General features: G+C 41.0%; 1 protein-coding gene across 1 annotated transcript; it reads left to right on the forward strand.

The window, feature by feature from the left end:
- The first annotated feature begins 1,826 nt into the window (after positions 1 to 1,826).
- higd1a (HIG1 hypoxia inducible domain family, member 1A) lies at positions 1,827 to 17,776 on the forward strand. The gene is made up of 4 exons (XM_034234648.1): positions 1,827 to 1,986; positions 2,489 to 2,563; positions 15,944 to 16,078; positions 16,276 to 17,776. The coding sequence occupies exons 2-4, from the start codon at positions 2,494 to 2,496 to the stop codon at positions 16,347 to 16,349; spliced, it is 279 nt and encodes a 92-aa protein (XP_034090539.1). The 5' UTR covers positions 1,827 to 1,986; positions 2,489 to 2,493; the 3' UTR covers positions 16,350 to 17,776.
- The last annotated feature ends 685 nt before the right edge of the window (positions 17,777 to 18,461 follow it).

An 18,461-nucleotide genomic window follows, 5' to 3' on the forward strand; every position in this document is an offset into this window, starting at 1 on the left:
ATTCATGCCTTTATGACGTTTTTTTGAGTGGGTATTGTGCAGCTACAATGATAGGTTAGCCTTTTAAATATAAAAGTATGTCATTTTTTTAAAGTGTTTTGCCTGTCATGTTGGTGACTGACATGACAAAAAATACATTCAGGCTTGTTCCTATTGACTGATGCAGCTTGCTTTAGACAGTTCTTTGAATTTAAGTTATATTTCCTTGTCTGGGTACAAGGCAAAGTGAAAAGCTAGAGTAAACATATTAATTGGTAATTTTCAATATTACTTCCCCAGATCAGCTAAGACATATGTGTTGGATCAGTAAGAAGTAGGCTACACTGAGATATGGCACTACATTTCACTAAACAACAGGGTGCTCAGAAGGTTGTCTGGAAGATATTGGTTGTTTGCACCACTCCTACTTTATCTGTCTACTTTAATCTACACATCAAGGCTTTGTTCATGATCAGTGGGACCCGATAGTCCATAATTGTATAAAGGAACTACTCCAGGCTCATTAGGGCTTCAAAGCTGTTCTGAATGTCCTTTTCAAGAAAGGACACACTGCAGACGCTCTGCAGAAACGTTTCAAGTTTCTTCCGGGAAGATATTAATATTTATTCTGCAGCTCTATAAAAAAGGAAATACCGGTTTTCCAATAAATAGTTCCTAGTATATAACTTGGCCGGCAACATTTGATAATTTCAAGAAAAAAATCAGAGGATTCTCGATTTGTATCAGTTAAAGGTCCCCTATACTGTTTTTCATTACTTTATTATAGGTCTCAGATATATTACCTAACATGTCTCTGAAGTGTTTGGCCTCGAAATACCAAACAGATCGTGCATTGTAGCACCCATAAACCCCTCTGTTTCAGCCCTGTTTCAAAAGTGCTGATTCTGTCTTTTACTTGGATGAAAATAAGGAGCCACTCCCCTCTGCGAGATATTTGGTTAACAAACACAATGGTGCTCTAGGAGGAGATTCAGGTGACAAGGTTGTGTGACCTTGGTTGGCTAATGGTTACACAAGCCAACAAATCGTTATGACATTATAAAGTGGCCAAAATCTGATCAGCTAATTTTTCAGTCAGGTTTTTATATAAATGGATCAGGACAAAAAGTGAGCAAATATTTTGTTATGTATAAAAGACAGGAACAAGTGGATTTTGCATAATAGGTGACCTTTAAAGTAATTGTGAAGTGTCTCGTAAAACAAAAAATGTGGAACATAAATATTATTATTATTAGTAATGTCATCTCTATTGTTATGTCCTAAATCGCATACAGGAACCAGCACGTTTCAGAAACGTGCACGGTGCAGCCATTAGTACTAGAACGATTTGAACATTCTGTTACATCATCCCAAAGATCCACACTAAAACAAGAGTATTCAACCCCATCTACCTCCACCTTCGTTTAAACAACAGGCAGAGACGCACGTAAGAAGGGATTTTACAGAGGCGCAAACAAACGTGAACGTGTGGGTGTGATATTTAACATTGAAAAAGTGAAGTACAGCTGCGATACACGCCGATCGGACAGGAAGTAGTACCCAACATTTGTTTCACGATCTTTGATTTTCTGAGTGTGTTGTACAAGTGATGCTGCATTCGTTACACATCAGATTCACTACCACCATCAGTCTCTGTAGCCTGAGCATAATCAGATAATACTAATATTGAACATATGCTATGCAGCCAGAGGGGATATCATATTGTATTAAGTTTAACTTTGACTTAAATAATGCCTGGACCTACACACATTTTATACGAAACTTAATTTAAGGGATTTTCTATGTTTTACCATTTTGTCTTGTGATTTGAACGTTACACTAGCGTGTCACCGCTGACGTCAGACCTACGCAGTACGGTAGTTACATCACGTTGACGGCTCGCCTCTTCCTCTACACTACGTGCGATCTGAAGCTCTGAAGACTGCTAAACATTTTAGGGACATTTTGTTTTCAGGCGATACATTTGACGACACACCCCGTTAACAGGTAAGACATTGTTTTGCCAACTGTGGCGTAGTCTAATGGATGTTTTCTCTGGTGTTAAAACAGTAACGTAAGTCCTCCATTGTGTAAGTCCTCTATCTGTATTCCTCCAATGTTTATTTTATGTTGACTTTGCTCAACATGTAAAACAGTATTACTTAGCATAACATAACCGTTTATACATGGCCTATCTTACAATATGCAGAGAATACTAATACTAATAGCAAGAAAGGTCGTTTATTGACTATCTGCCCTTCATGTTTAACCTTTAGCAGTTCATGTTAAATGGACATTAGATCTATCGGAACATTGAGTCAAAAACAAGCGTGGGTTGTTAATATGTAGGCTACATCATGAAGCTTACCCCAGACTCTAATAAAGTTTTACAGCGCAGTTTATATGAATCTAACAATGGATGCATTGGATCCTGTACTGAATTAGCTGGAATGCTAAAACCTCTAAGTCAAATGTGTATATCATTTTCCTTTTTTCTTCTGCTACTTAGTCAAGATGTCTGATTATGAAGAGAATGAATCCAAGTTCATGCGAAAGGCAAAGGAGAATCCATTTGTCCCAGTGGGTAAGTGCATACTGTGCCCTAATGATTATCACGAACAAAGTAAAATGAATCTAACTTGTTTGAAAGTATTCTTTTAAATGAACTTTCTGGTGTTTTTGATTAGTGTTATTATGAATGACACGGGTGTCCATAATGGCACTTAAGACAGTATAGAAAGAGATGGCACACTGAGTCCATTTCCTGTATCTGTGCAACTTTATAAAGTGCCCCTCCTCTTTAGGAAACTAGTAGAGATGGCAAATCCGGATCCTTTTACGGACTCAGGGGTTGCGTTCCGATAATCCAAAAAGTAGCTCCTAAATTCTAACCCTATCTCCTATTCCTTGACCTCTGAGTGAAACGTCACGGGGTTAAGGGATAGTGGATAGGATAATTCAAAAGGATTTAGGAGAAGAGACCGCGGTACTTTAGAGAATCCGAATGCACTTTCACTATCCGACGTGTTTATGATGCGCCAGCGGATGTCCTTGTGTGCGTCTGCTGCTGTGGGGAAACTATGGAAACTACAGTTTTCTATACAGAGGACTACAACATGGATGTTTAATAAGAACGAGGGACTACTGTAAACTCATCTAGAGACTCTGCACCGTGCTCTGATGCTGTTGCTTTATGCTTTATGAACGTGGACAACAGAGAAACATATTCTTCATGACCAAAGTTGGAATTGAAATAAAAAAGGAAAGTGAAACTTATGCTCGTCACCCTCTCCCTCCGGTCCACATTTATACAAATGATCCCAATACGTATGATTGTATGAACTATTAAAATATCTTAAAATAAATACAAATGTATTTATTATAAAAGTTAGTCCTTAACACCTATCACTGTGTATATCACCATTCAAACATCTTTTAAAAGTTGAACAAACTCCACACAGCTCAGTGAAATGTTGACTTTATTTGATCATTTCAGTCAAAACTAACGTTCATATTTCTCTTTTTGATTATAATACTGATGAACGTTCAAAACAAAGCACTTTGGCAACTTACCACATACGTTTTAAAATGCGTAATAAGCACCGTAACTTTCATGATATCATTTCTCCCATTATCGTTTGTGTCCGTGAACGGCCGACTGTTGTGTGACGTCAAATGCTGCGGCTTCAATGCATTGTGGGGGCAGCATTTTCTCCTCTCCTTTCGGTAAGGGAGGTCCAGTGGTTCCTAAGCTAAAGGAGGTTATAAAGGAAGTTTGAAACCTCCTTTCCTTTCATTTGGAGAATTGGAACGGCACTTATCATGGCTGCCACTGACGTACTTCCGGGTCATTTCACTTGGTTAGGAAGGTTCCTAAGCTAAATGGACTATTGGACTGGGCCCCTGGTCTTCTGAGTCAGTCATTGAAGAGATCCGGATCATACGAGTCATTTGAGTCATATGAGTCAGCATCACCAAGAGCGTAGAAATCCTACCGGTGAAACCGAAAACTTGTTGCATTTCACGAGCATTAAACTGACGTTATATTAACCTGTGCTACACAGTGTCTTTTGCTTTAATAAAAAATGTTGATGACAAAAAAAAAGGGTTATTTGGCGAATCTGAGTCTGCTGTTGACTCGTGCATGAGGACGAGTCTGCTGGATCTCTGGATCTGCTGCTATACGGTTACGGCTCTGAGTCCGCACGAGTCTGCTGTGTTTTGCACAGTGAGTCAGGATTTGCGAATCTGATGCCCCGGCCACACGAGGATGAAAACGGCTAAATGCATAGGATTAACGCAAACGCAATCGCAAAAAAGCTTCCGTCCACACACAATAGTCATCCGGATAGTGTCTGTCCACACGAGACAGCTCCGTTTAGCTCCAACCGCTGGAGAAGCTGCAGTACATTACATTACATTACATTGCATTTAGCTGACGCTTTTGTCCAAAGCGACTTACAATAAGTACATTCGACCAGGAAGACACAACCTTGAAGAAAACAGAATCATATAAGTACATCAGGTTTCATAGAGCTAAACATTTCAAGTGCTACTCAACTGGCTTTAGGTAATCCAGTCCTTTATTAGTATAAAAGTGCTTCGTTAATCGTTCTAACGCTCGAAGTGGAGTCGAAAGAGATGAGTTTTCAGTTTGCGCCGGAAGATGTGCAAGCTATCTGCCGTCCTGATGTCAATGGGGAGCTCATTCCACCATCTTGGAGCCAGGATAGCAAACCCACGTGTTTTCGCCGATGGGAACTTGGGTCCCCCTCGCAGCGAGGGCGCAACGAGTCGTTTGGCTGATGCAGAGCGTAGTGCACGCGCTGGGGTGTACGGTTTAACCATGTCCTGGATGTAGGAAGGGCCAGATCCATTCGCAGCACGGTAAGCAAGTACCAGTGTCTTGAAGTGGATTCTAGCAGTTACCGGAAGCCAGTGAAGGGAGCGGAGGAGCGGAGTGGTGTGAGAGAATTTAGGAAGGTTGAAAACCAGACGAGCCGCTGCATTCTGGATGAGCTGCAGAGGTCGGATGGCACATGCAGGTAGACCAGCCAGGAGGGAGTTGCAGTAGTCTAGGCGTGAGATGACGAGAGCCTGGACCAGAACCTGAGTCGCTTTCTGAGTCAGCTGGGGACGTATCTTCCTGATGTTGTAAAGCGTGTATCTGCAGCAGCGGGTTGTAGCAGCGATGTTTGCAGTGAAGGACAGGTTGTTATCTAGGGTCACACCCAGATTCCTTGCAGTCTGAGTCGGGGAAACAACTGAGGTGCCGATGTTGATTGTCAGGTCAAGAGTTGGACAATCTTTTCCCGGGAGGAAGAGCAGCTCAGTCTTGTCAAGGTTGAGCTTGAGGTGGTGAGCAGACATCCACTGAGAGATGTCAGCTAGACAAGCAGAGATGCGTGCGACGACCTGGGTCTCTGAGCGGGGAAAGGACAGAATTAATTGGGTGTCGTCAGCGTAGCAGTGGTAAGAAAAACCATGCGGGCTAATGACTGATCCGAGCGAGTTTGTGTACAAGGAGAAGAGGAGGGGACCAAGAACAGAGCCCTGAGGGACCCCCGTAGTTAATTGACAAGGGTCGGACTCAGACCCTCTCCAAGTCACCCTGTAGGTACGGTCTTTCAGGTATGAGGTGAGGAGGGAAAGTGCAGAGCCTGAAACTCCAAGTTTTTGGAGAGTGCGAAGGAGGATCTGATGATTCACCGTGTCGAATGCAGCAGACAGGTCCAACAGGATGATGACAGAGGAGAGGGATGCAGTTTTGGCAGTGTGCAGTTCCTCCGTGACAGCAATGAGAGCAGTTTCTGTGGAGTGACCTGCCTTGAAACCAGACTGGTGCGGATCCAGAAGGTTGTTCTGATTGAGATAACAGGAGAGTTGTTTAAAGACAGCGCGTTCAAGTGATTTAGACAGGAACGGGAGGAGAGAGACAGGCCTGTAGTTTATAACATCAGACGGGTTGAGAGTGGGTTTCTTTAGGAGAGGGTTTACTCTTGCCTCCTTGAGACTGTTTGGAAAGTGACCAGAAGTTAGAGAAGTGTTGATGAAATGGGTGAGAAACGGTAGAATATCAGGAGCGATAGTCTGAAGGAGGTTTGAAGGGATAGGGTCCAGAGGACAGGTGGTAGGGCGGGCAGAGGTAATGAGGGTAAGAACCTCACTTGGAGAGAGAGGGGAAAAGGAGGTTAGTGTGTTGGTGGAAGGAAGGTCTGGTGACCCAGCGGTGAGTAAAGGTGAGTCAGAAAAAGAAGAGCGAATATCATTAACCTTTTTTTCAAAGTGGGTAACAAAGTCGCTTGACAGAAGTGAGGAGGGGGGAGGAGCTTTTGGAGGGTCCAAGAGGGTGGAGAAGATGGAAAATAGTTTTTTTAGGATTGGAATAGGAAGATTGGATCTTATCTTGAAAGAAAGTGCTTTTTGCCTGAGAGATCGAAGCAGAGAAAGAGGAGAGGAGAGCTTGATAGGTTAGGAGGTCGTCACGGTGTTTGGATTTCCACCATTTCCGCTCTGCTGCCCTAAGGACGGTTCTATTAGCCCGCAGTGCATCATTTAGCCAGGGAGCCGGAGGGGACTGACGAGCCTGCCGAGATGTCAGAGGACAGAGCGAGTCCAGAGAGGATGAGAGAGTAGAGAGGAGAATTTCTGCAGCAGAGTTTGGAGGCAGTAGTTGGAACGAATCAGAGGAAGGGAGGGCTGAGAGCACCGACGAGGCAAAGGTAGAGGGAGAGAGGGAGCGAAGGTTACGGCGGACAAGTGTAGGATGGGAAGAGATTAGTTTGTTATGTTTGGAAAGGGATAGAGAGAATGAAATGAAGAAGTGATCGGATGTGTGGAGCGGGTTTACAGAGAGGTTAGAAGTAGCGCAGTTCCTTGAGAATATGAGATCAAGGACATTGCCAGCTTTATGAGTCGGTGGGGACGGAGAGAGTGAGAAAGCAAAGGCGGTTAACAGAGATGTTAGTTCGTCTATCTTCCCCATCTGGAGGTTGAAGTCTCCGAGAAGTACAGCGGGAGGGCCAGTTTCAGGGATGTGTGAGAGGAGATGATCTAATTCCTCCAAGAAGTCCCCCAAGGCGCCTGGTGGACGGTAGAGAACAACAATGGTTAACTGTATAGGATGGGTTACTGTGACGGCATGGAACTCAAAGGTGGAAGGAGTAAAGTTAGGTAGCTTGAAGAGGGAAAAGCTCCATTTGGGAGAGAGCAGGAGACCAGTGCCACCTCCTCTGCCAGTGGGTCTGGGTGTATGGGAGAAGGAATATGCAGTGGAGAGAGCTGCTGGGGTGGATGTGTTGGATGGAGTAATCCAGGTCTCAGTGAGAGCAAGGAAATCCAGAGACTGCAGGGAGGTGTAGCCAGAGATGAAGTCAGCCTTAGGAACAGCTGACTGGCAGTTCCACAGGCCACCTGAAACTAGATGTTGGATCTCAGTGGAGCACGTGGGATAGACGAGAGCAGGCCGGTTATATCGATTACGAGATACACGGGGCCAGTGATAATTGCGAGAAGACACATGAACAGGAATGGAGAAAATACACATGATTATAGCATGAGGGGCTAAACAACAAAATTAAAAACACCAACGATACTTAGCTCAATCAAAGTAGGATTTGCCTCCTCTTTGCCTCCCTCGTGACTCCTGTAGGACTCTAATGTCTTTGTCAGTCTTACTCCTGTAGGACTCTAATGTCTTTGTCAGTCTTAGCCTGTCTGCCGCTGAAGCTGAGCTCCAGGAAGGAGCTACCCGAAATGGACGCCTGATTGCTCAGTTCTCACAGCTGAAGTTAATTAGTTAACTATCTACAGCTGATGGGCGACAATAGACTGTCCCTGCCTATGTTAATAATGCAGGCTTGAGTGCTGAGAGCTGTAAAGCAGGTTTCGCCTGAGCAGATCTGAGATTTAAAATCTCTCAAAAGCGATTTAGCCGTTTAAGCTACAGTAACAATTATACAGAGTCGAATAAATGAAACCGAGAAGTCTAATTAAACAAGAATATAACTTACAGTGGTTGCTGCGTCAATAGGTAATGTTGTCACCGGGTCCAGATGCACACTGAGTTCATCAGTTTCTATATGCAGGAGCCTGTACGTGGCGCTGTAACTTCCTCCACAAAAGCAGCGAAGAAGCATGGTTGTCATGGTTGCCCTTCTGTTTATTCTCCGTGGTGGGGGCCGAGGGAACCGGGCAGAGTTTTTCGCCAGTCAACGTGTATTAAAGTTTAAATCTTCCAACAAAATTATAAAAGTGCCGGTCAAAGGTCTTCTTTGTTATTTATTGAGCTTTAAAACAAATGAATAATGACTCTATATAATATAATAATAAAATACATGGAGCCTCTCTTTTTCCTCCCTCTCTTTGGACAGCGCCAGTGTCTGTTTCATGCAGCAGCTGATCCAGTAATGAGTGACTCGGCCGACAGTAAAAATAAACATATTTATAACTAGTTTATGTAGTTTGAGAGGTGTCTCCGTCCTGTCAGATTAGACTTCACTCGCGTTTATGTCCATATCGAGAGAAAGATAAATAATCTGAATTCAGTGTGCAGTTTACTTTGACGCGGGGGTGAGCAGCAGAGGTGGGGAGAGGCGGGGCTATTGCCTCATCATTATCAGAAAATGATCGTATAGGGCAGGGGTGCCCAACCTTTTTTGAACCGAGAGCTACTTTTAAAGTTGCCAGTCTGCCGAGATCTACCAGTCCAAATAGAGAGGCGTAGCCATTACTGACAGCCTACTACAAGATACATACACACTTCTACTTGTATAAAACTGACCTTTGTACGATTAATACCTCATAAAATACTGCAGATCCTTTATCTTACCTCTTTCTAATCTACACACATACAAGTATTTAACTGAAGTTACACAACAGTGTTGTTGATACAGAGTTGGAGTTTATTCACATGTCACATACTACAGTGGGTAATGTTTTCAAGAAACATTGAACAGTGCTGCCACATATGACACAGGAAAGAAAGAAAATACTCTGAACCCTTTCTTTGCCATTATATAAAAATAGTGTTGGTACAAAAGTATAAATTAGGCTTACTAATAAAACAACTCAGATCTGAAGCTACACAGGAATCTGCTGCCAATGTGCAATAAAAAAGACAAAATTAATAGAATCAAACCCTTTTTTGTTGCATTTTAGTAGATTATAAAAAGAAATGCCTTTTTTAAAATAGGATGCAAGCAACAGTTTCTTAACCTGAATTGATAATAGACTATAATCAATTTAAGTTTGCATTCTTATACCATTTTGTACAATAATTATAATGACTAAGTTCAAACAAACTAAAACTTACAGCTGATTAATAACGGTATCTAACTTGAGTTTTTATTATATCAAAAACCTGTTGAAATGTTACTGTTATTTTTACTGTCCCCAAAAAGCGCGTCGCAGCCTCCAGGAATGCTTCTTTCACAACTTCGCCATCTTTGAAAGACTTCATGTGTTTCGCAAGAACGTGACTGACACGATAAGATGCTCTGGTAGCAGCCTTGCTCTTGTTGTTGGGCCTGGTGAAAATGGACTGCTGTGCATTTAGCTGTCCTTTCAGGCCCCTCCCCTTTTGGGAGCGGAGGGCAGAATTAGGAGGGAGTTCTGTCTCGTAGCGTTTGTGCACTGTTTTGAAAATGCCGCTCCTAAATTACCCTTCTTCGATAAAGCCACGCTCGCATTGCAGATGAGACAGATGGACTTTGAATTGGAATAGATAAAATAATCATCCTCCCACTCGGAGTGAAAATCATATATTTTGGGCTCTTTTGCTTCTGCCATAATTGCGGTCTTGTGTGTGTGGCGTGCGGACTGTCACTCCTGTTGAATTTGACACGGACAACGTCAGCGAAATACTGCCCACTGCCCACCAGCCACGCCCCGACACATGGGGTCACGCCGGCCAATCACAAAGCTTTGATGCGTTCAAGTGCATTATTCTGGCACAGGAAGATTATGTTATAGGACATTAACGATAAAACAGAATATTGTTGTTCTATTTTTAGACACATCTCGCGATCGACTGGGAATATTCCCGCGATCGACCGGTCGATCGCGATCGACTGGTTGGGCACCCCTGGTATAGGGCGTACACACGGAGCCGTTGGACCCCCCAGAGCGTTGCGTATGCCGTTCTATTCACCTTGGGACCCGTTATCGTTTCCGCAGTCGTTTAGTGCCGTATTCGGTCGTCCTCGTGTGGCCGAACGGTCCATATGACACTAACAACAGTAACGCAAACGACCGTTTTCGTCCTCGTGTGGCCGGGGCATGAGTCTGTGAAGTTCCGCTGACTAACTCGTAGGCTACTGGTCTCTCTCGATCATTGTCCTGGATTCACGGATCCCGCGATTTTGATTAAGTCCACTATGTTTCCGGCTCTAATTAATGAAGTTTCAGTGTAGACTTCTAACAAAATGGTCATGTTGTGCAACAGTCTCCTGCGTGTAATAGCTGCATTTCCAATATGGATCTTACTTGGCAAAACGTTTATTTTGAACATAGCACACAAAAAGAAACAAACAATGACAAATGATAGAAAATTGCAAAACAGTTAGAATATATAAAATGTCTTAATTATTATTATTATTAAATTAAAACACAATTGTGCAAAATTTGCTTTAGTAAAGGAACATATTAAAATAACTATATAGCCTACATATAATGCAAAACCCTTATTTTTTAAAATGCACACAAAAAAAAATCAAGCATATCTTCACCCAGTATCTCCACCCATGATAAAATAACTATGACAAATAAGAAATTAATTAAAATGAACATATATACATATTTGGGTCATGAAAACAGTATTTATCTAATCCCCACCCCCTATTTTCTCATGGACTGCGTAATCATTGCAATACTGGTGTTTGTAGCCTATGTGTGTAAAGTCGTTTCTTTTGCTTTAATAAAACATGTTGATCACAAAAAAAAGGGTCATTTTGCAAATCTCAGTCTGCTGTTGACTCGTGCATGACGACGAGTCTGCTGGATCTCTGGATCTGCTGCTATACGGTTACAGCTCTGAGTCCGCACAAGTCTGCTGTGTTTTGCACAGTGAGTCAGGATTTGCGAATCTCTGAGTCTGCTGTTGACTCGTGCCAATATAGCCGCGGGAGCCGGAGGAGGGGCTGCAACGTGTTACTGTTAATCTCTCCCCACTTTTGGCCACACCCCCTAAGTAAAATGTCTTCCCGGCCGCTATGCTCGCGCACATGACGAGTATGGATCTCTGGATCTGCTATGCTATGACGGTTAGGAGCCGTAACTTACGGCTCCTCTGAGTCCCCACGAGTCTGCAGGAAGTTTCACTGATCCGCGTCCCGTCCCCTGAGCCAAACGATAACTTCTGGCAGCTATCCTACTTGCTAAAGGCTAGGCAGATGGAATGGGGTACGTTGTAATGTTATTTTACACGTTATAAGGAGAGTAGCGAGTGACGCAATTTATAGTTTTTTAATTTGTGCGTCACACCAGGTGTAGGACTCAAAGGACTCGGGTTAATGGAGAGGGGAGACTCGTCACGACCAGCTCATTTCTAGGATCCGGGTTAATGATCCGGATGAATCAGGACTCGCCCATCTCTAGAAACTAGTGGCAGGTCTGATGGTGTGTCGCACTCATGCAGCCCGTCACGGCCCAACCTATCGTCCCCTTTCAGAAACATTGTTGTATCAGAAACAATGCGCAATGTGTTTTGCAAGTAATATGGTCTGTATTTACATTAGCAAGCATTGCTGACACTCAGAGCTAATGTTGTACTAGAGAGAATATGTGTAATTAAGCCGGATATTAAAGGTACGTGGCCAGCAGCAGCTCGGGTTACATTTGAAGCTACCGACCCAGAATCAGCACTTTCGTAACAGGTTATAGGTATGAGGCATGCTACAATGGGTGATCTGTTTGATATTTTGAGCAAAGCACCTCAGAGGCATGTTTTGTATAGATATGGCCCTATAATATATTGTTCAAATATAGCATAATACAGGGTTCGTACGGGTGCTTGAAATCCTTGAAAATGCTTGAAATTTGACGTGGTGTTTTCAAGGTTGGGAAAGTGCTTGAATTTTGGGAATGGTGCTTGAAATTGAGATAAAGTGCTTGAAAATGCTTTACTTTTACAATAAATTGCTGTATGACTGAATAGTTCGCTTTTTAGATTAAAAGAAAAGAATTGCTTCGCTTCTACATAAAACAGCTCCGCTGCGGCCTTCCTGCGCTATGCGCGCGACCTGCAAGTGTTTGTGTTACGTGTGACCCGGGCATTCTGATGAGAGTGATAGATGACTGTGTGCCAGGAGGTTGCAGTTTCAGCGAGCGTTGGCTAGCAGAAGACAAATACAAGCCATGGCTAAGACGAGGGTCAAGCCCACGAGTAGCCTCCTGCAAAGTTTGCAAAAATAACGATGCGAGAGTCTGCGCTGACGAGCCACATGAAAGGTACGCCGTAGTAGAGCATTTTAGATTAGGCTAACGTTGCATGTTACGTTTGTTTAAGCTAACGTTAGCGAGCTGAATAGCGATCTCGATTGAGGGATAATAATAATTGCAGGGGACAATCATTTCAGAGGAGCGTAACCTATGTTATGTGCGTTACAGTCGCCATCCTGTGGTGTTCAGAGGATGAAGCACTCACGGCATTTCGTGTTATAGTCACGAAATATAATCTCTTGATTCGACACAGAGCGATTTTGAAAGCAATGTATTTCTACTGGTAGTATGTTTCGTGCCTAAACCAAATGTGACTTGCTCTCTCGAAATCAGTCACATTGACCCGAAGACACATTTTCGTTTGTATTACTGGTCTGGGGGAAGCTCGCGAGTGTGTGTGTGTATTTTTGCGTTTGTGTACCGGGGAAACACTCACAAGAAACACCGGCTGTTGCTTGCTGTGACGTTACATTAGTCCGTTCTCTGCTTGTAATTATGCCGAAGCTTCAAAGTTGTATTTATCATCTGAATTTGCCGAAACAAGTTTAATATTCTGAAAGCCAAGACTTTGTTTATTTGAAAACAGATGAAAACAAACTGTCTTTTATATAAAATTGAAGTATTATACAAGTAAAACTACATTTTGCTTTAATCCCATGTAATTGTAGAATGAACACAGTCTTCCTTTGCAGATGTATAAGTCAGGTGTCTTGAGTAGTCAGCATTACCTACAAATCATTGTACACATTTGTAAATATTATTTTCCACTTGTTACCATTGTGAGTCTATTTCTATGCAGCTCTGCGTGATTTTGTGGCTACAATTCAGACTAATACACTACCAGAGGTGGAAAAAGTACTCGATCTTGTACTTGAGTAAAAGTAGAAGTACCAGAGTGTAGGAATACTCTGTCACAGTAAAAGTCCTGCATTCAAAATGTTCCTCAAGTGAAAGTAGAAAAGTATTCTCATCAAAATATAGTGAAAGTAGCGACAGTAAAAGTAGTCGTTGTGGAGATTGGTCCATTTCAGAATAATATATATGATATGTTTTCTAATGATTGATCTTGAAAGTGTTCTCAAAGCTGGTAAAGGTGCAGCTAGTTTGAATGACTTTGTATACTGCAGGGTAGCTGGTGGATTTACTCCAGGTGGAACTAAAGATTTAACACTTAGATTTCACATCATTCATCCTGATCTGTGAAGTAACTAAATGTATTAAATACATGTAGTGGAGTAGAAGTACACCATGTACCTCTGAACTGTAGTGGAGTAGAAGTACACCATGTACCTCTGAACTGTAGTGGAGTAGAAGTACACCATGTACCTCTGAACTGTAGTGGAGTAGAAGTACACCATGTACCTCTGAACTGTAGAGGAGTAGAAGTACACCATGTACCTCTGAACTGTAGTGGAGTAGAAGTACACCATGTACCTCTGAACTGTAGTGGAGTAGAAGTACACCATGTACCTCTGAACTGTAGTGGAGTAGAAGTACACCATGTACCTCTGAACTGTAGTGGAGTAGAAGTACACCATGTACCTCTGAACTGTAGTGGAGTAGAAGTGCACCATGTACCTCTGAACTGTAGTGGAGTAGAAGTACACCATGTACCTCTGAACTGTAGTGGAGTAGAAGTGCACCATGTACCTCTGAACTGTAGAGGAGTAGAAGTACACCATGTACCTCTGAACTGTAGAGGAGTAGAAGTACACCATGTACCTCTGAACTGTAGTGGAGTAGAAGTGCACCATGTACCTCTGAACTGTAGTGGAGTAGAAGTACACCATGTACCTCTGAACTGTAGTGGAGTAGAAGAACACCATGTACCTCTGAACTGTAGAGGAGTAGAAGTACACCATGTACCTCTGAACTGTAGTGGAGTAGAAGTACACCATGTACCTCTGAACTGTAGAGGAGTAGAAGTACACCATGTACCTCTGAACTGTAGAGGAGTAGAAGTACACCATGTACCTCTGAACTGTAGAGGAGTAGAAGTACACCATGTACCTCTGACTTGTGTTTACTGCCAACCTAAAAGTACCTCAAAAATAGTAATCAATAATGTATTGAAAAGTGATTTGGCTGATTGTTTTATATTGGCTCAGACAGGTTATATGGGACATACAGATGGGTCACTCATTTTGAAATATTAAACTTAGTTTTTTTTTCTTTAATTTTTCATCCTCGTGTAGAAGGCTATCACGAAACACACATTTGGTTGTTTATAGCATAAAGAACATCTGATTTAATGTGAGGTAGGGAAATAATCATTTGAGTATGTGTATATAAATATGTAATTTACAACAGCTGTAAGATGCTTGAAAAGCTGGAAAATGCACCTTGAAAATGCTTGAAAAGTGCTTGAATTTGACTTTGGAAAAGGTGTAAGAACCCTGATAATAGGTGAGCTTTAATTCAGAAAATATTTGTTTGGAAAATGCCATGTTGTACACTCTGAACACTATGCTCCTTTTTGTGTAGTGTGTTCGACAACACACCAGAGTTCTCAGTGTACAGTAGTATTGGAATGATGACCAATTATTTTGCCCCAGAGGTCATCAACGTCTTAATTGAATACATTTTTCACAAGCAACATCCCTTCCACCCATGCTTACACATAAAGGGCATTTTTAAGTGGCCAAATAATCAAAATAATACAAATGTGAAGACCAATTTGTGCAGTTAGGTTTTGTCATCAACACCATTTTGCAACATCTGGAAACACAGAGCCTTCAAATTGGTGAAACGGTCCAAATGTTAAGCTAACATCCACTGCCATTTGAAAAAGCATTTTCTAATTATAGCTATACATCAGACTGCGTCTACTTAAGAGACAAGAAATATATGCCATGTTATAACATGCCGGATGCTTTAATGCGTTATGTTTAGTTATAGACTATTTCTGATTTGAGCTGCGCGAAACATCGGCTTTCTTATTTGGTTCAAACATTCCATAGGCGCAAGCAAAGTTAGCATCTTGGGCATCAGCCAAATGCTAAAAAAAGGTTGCCAAATATAGTCTTACATCTAAGTGAAGGAAACACTGCTCAACTTAACTACGCTTCATTGATCATGCATTGATTGATTGTAACATGAGTTTATTAAGTAATTTACAAACAGGAAGCTAGCTATTTTATGAGCCAGATCAGCCCAGGGATTCTGGAAGATAGCCAAAGTTATCCACTCAAAACGGTGCTTTCTACGTTAGCTACACACTGTTGGCCCTATAGGATTTGTGTAGATGCAAGACATAGGCAGCTTGCCCAACCGTTACATCATTTGGATTTTTCCAGCAAAAAGGGCTCGCTTCTTTTTTATAGAGAAAGTCTGGGAAGGTCTCAATTTGTAGACTCATGCTATGATCCATTCACAGTTTCACAACACATGGAAATTATTCACATTATGTTATTTATTTCACATGGTACCTTTTGAGTCTCCCCCATTTTTAATACTGCACTTTAATTGTTGTTGAAGTTTGTTTTAGTCATCAAATTAAATTGATCTTACTCGTTTCTACTTGCAGGAATGGCTGGATTCTTTGCCATTGTGGCTTGGAGACTGATGAAAATGAAAAATCGTGGCGATACAAAAATGTCAGTTCACCTGATTCACATGCGTGTAGGTGCCCAAAGCTTTGTGGTTGGTGCCATAACCATTGGTATGTATCTTGTTTATGATGATGTATTTGATTTGAGTAGATTTTATTTTGAATTACAAGTGGTTTGGATTAAAACTCTATCCTTAAAAGAAATATAAGTCTGGATTCTGGCATTATGACCAATTTTACTTTTCAATTATACAAGTAGATTGTAAAGGTTAATGTGTAACCTATCCCTGTTGTTTCTTTGTTCTTAGGGGTTCTGTATTCAATGTACAACGATTACATTGTGAAACCCAGAGAAGAACAGAAAGCCTTGAAAGAAAAGTGAACATGGACTCTAAGATGGACATTTGATATCCCTTAATATTACCTCATGTTAAGGTGTGTCGAAGGTTTACTTTTTACAGATGTGATATATTTTGTTTGCACACATCCCGTTTAGCAGCTCACCTCTACTGTAAATTGGTCTATCCAATTGAGTACCTCTAATGCCTATCCTCTAATGCCTCCGTTTCACTGACTCAACTTACTTTTGTTTCCTTTACTCAATTTCAAATTGTACCGCTGAAAGAATCGCCTCATTGCAGGTTGGATACTCCACTGATCGGCATAGCAGAATTGTGTGAATCTGCTGTCAGATCATCAACATGAGATTTTCGGGATCTTTTCTTTTTCCCCCAAATAGAGGAATGTTTGCACTTTGTAAAATGTCTTCAGGTTCAGCCAATTGTTTTAGGGGTTTGAGTGAATTAAATAAAAGCGGTATTACTATTTATTGATGTTATCTTGGCTATTTAAAATAAGGCAGGTTTGAGGTTGTAGTGATGATTTTTGCAAACCAATTAGTGTTCTGGAGTGTTTTAACTCCACCTATTATTTTCAGCTCTTCCAGAAGAAGTGTGTTAAATATCAAAAACAACTAAGTTGGACTAGTTCCAATCTTTATTCCAGACTCAAGGTCCATATCACACAAAAAGACAAAACACACATCAATAAATAAGATAAAAAGCTAAACAGATAAAAACAAACAGATAAAAACATAAAATCAGTCCAATCACTAAGGCTATATTGAAAACAACCACCAATAGGAAATCAGACTTTTCTCTTCTTTTTTTCTTGGTCTTACACCAGCGATTTATCTTTATGTAATTATGCAAGTATTTTTGTCAAATGGAAACTGATTGCACCTTGGTCCACTTTCTTTTCATTTTTTAATGGACATCCGAATGCTTAAGGAGGTATTTAAGGCTTTGCCAACATCTGGTCTCAAACAAGGCCTGTGTTTAGACATTATGTAAACAACAAGGTCACAAAAGGTTTGCGACTCACCCATAGGGACTCACCACAGTATCGGTTAGTCACACATTTATAAACTAATCACACAGAAATTAAAGAAGGAACAAAACAGGAAACAAAACCACAAATATCCTTTGTGTAAATAAAATGTGTGATTTATTTAATAGTTTTTACACAAAATGATTGCGAAGTCCAAGTCTTCTTCTTCTTCACATTTGTCATAATCTTGTGATACACTGTGGTCCAATGTTTCACAAGATTGACAAGTCTTCATGGGACATATGAGACTAGGTTACTTGGGTACATCTTCACACAATTAATGATCATTATATACTGTAGCCTACCTTGGGATATGCTTAAATAGATGCCTTGTTATTTACCAAGTTAAGTTTTAAATGTGTGAAAATATGGAAATATTTATTTTCTGGAAATGCAAATAAAAGTCTTGTAATTCTAAAATGTCTTTGTGTATGTTTTGAAAACTCTCCATATGTGCTTTTTTCACATATATTTGGAATGTTTAAACATATTCATAACAAATGTTTCTTTTTAAATGTTTCTTCTTGTATCTAGGTCATTCTTTCTTGTTTGATACTTCCTGTAAATGGGAAATGTTTAGTCATTGTTTTATTGTTCAACAGTTGGTGTCAAAAAATTCCCTTCACACATTTGAACATTCGCCTACCTCACCCATCAAATGTTAAAACTTCTTTCCTGGACTGATATCTATCAAGCTTTAAAATACTTTCCTGTTGTCCCACCCTAAGATCAACAGGAAATGAAATGCGTCATTTCATGTTGGCAAGAGGCTCTTAAATGCTGTGTCATTGTGACTATGCTCTTCTTGTGAGTATGCTGATGCCAACTGATATGTATCATGTTACACTATATCATTTATTTACAGTTTTTTTTAATCAAAATAATTCCAATTGAGGATTCCATTGCCATTTTTATGTATATGGTCAAAAAACACCAGAGGCCAATATCTTCCATGACAACACAATACATGTGCTTATGTGTGTTTGCATAATAGTGACTGAGACACTTTGTAATGTATGTCGCCCTCCAATGGTCTTTTAGGATATTGCTTGGTAATAATATTAACATGGAGAAACGTAATTTTATGCTATGTTGTTCCCAGAGC

The sequence above is a fragment of the Gymnodraco acuticeps genome, unplaced genomic scaffold (genome assembly GCF_902827175.1).
Source record: "Gymnodraco acuticeps unplaced genomic scaffold, fGymAcu1.1, whole genome shotgun sequence".
Classification (NCBI taxonomy): domain Eukaryota; kingdom Metazoa; phylum Chordata; class Actinopteri; order Perciformes; family Bathydraconidae; genus Gymnodraco; species Gymnodraco acuticeps.

Coding starts and splice junctions, on each gene's coding strand:
- higd1a (XM_034234648.1), top strand. CDS start 2,494: ATGTCTGATTATGAAGAGAATGAATCCAAGTTCATGCGAAAGGCAAAG. Junction 2,564..15,943: donor GAATCCATTTGTCCCAGTGG/GTAAGTGCATAC, acceptor TTCTACTTGCAG/GAATGGCTGGATTCTTTGCC. Junction 16,079..16,275: donor GGTTGGTGCCATAACCATTG/GTATGTATCTTG, acceptor CTTTGTTCTTAG/GGGTTCTGTATTCAATGTAC.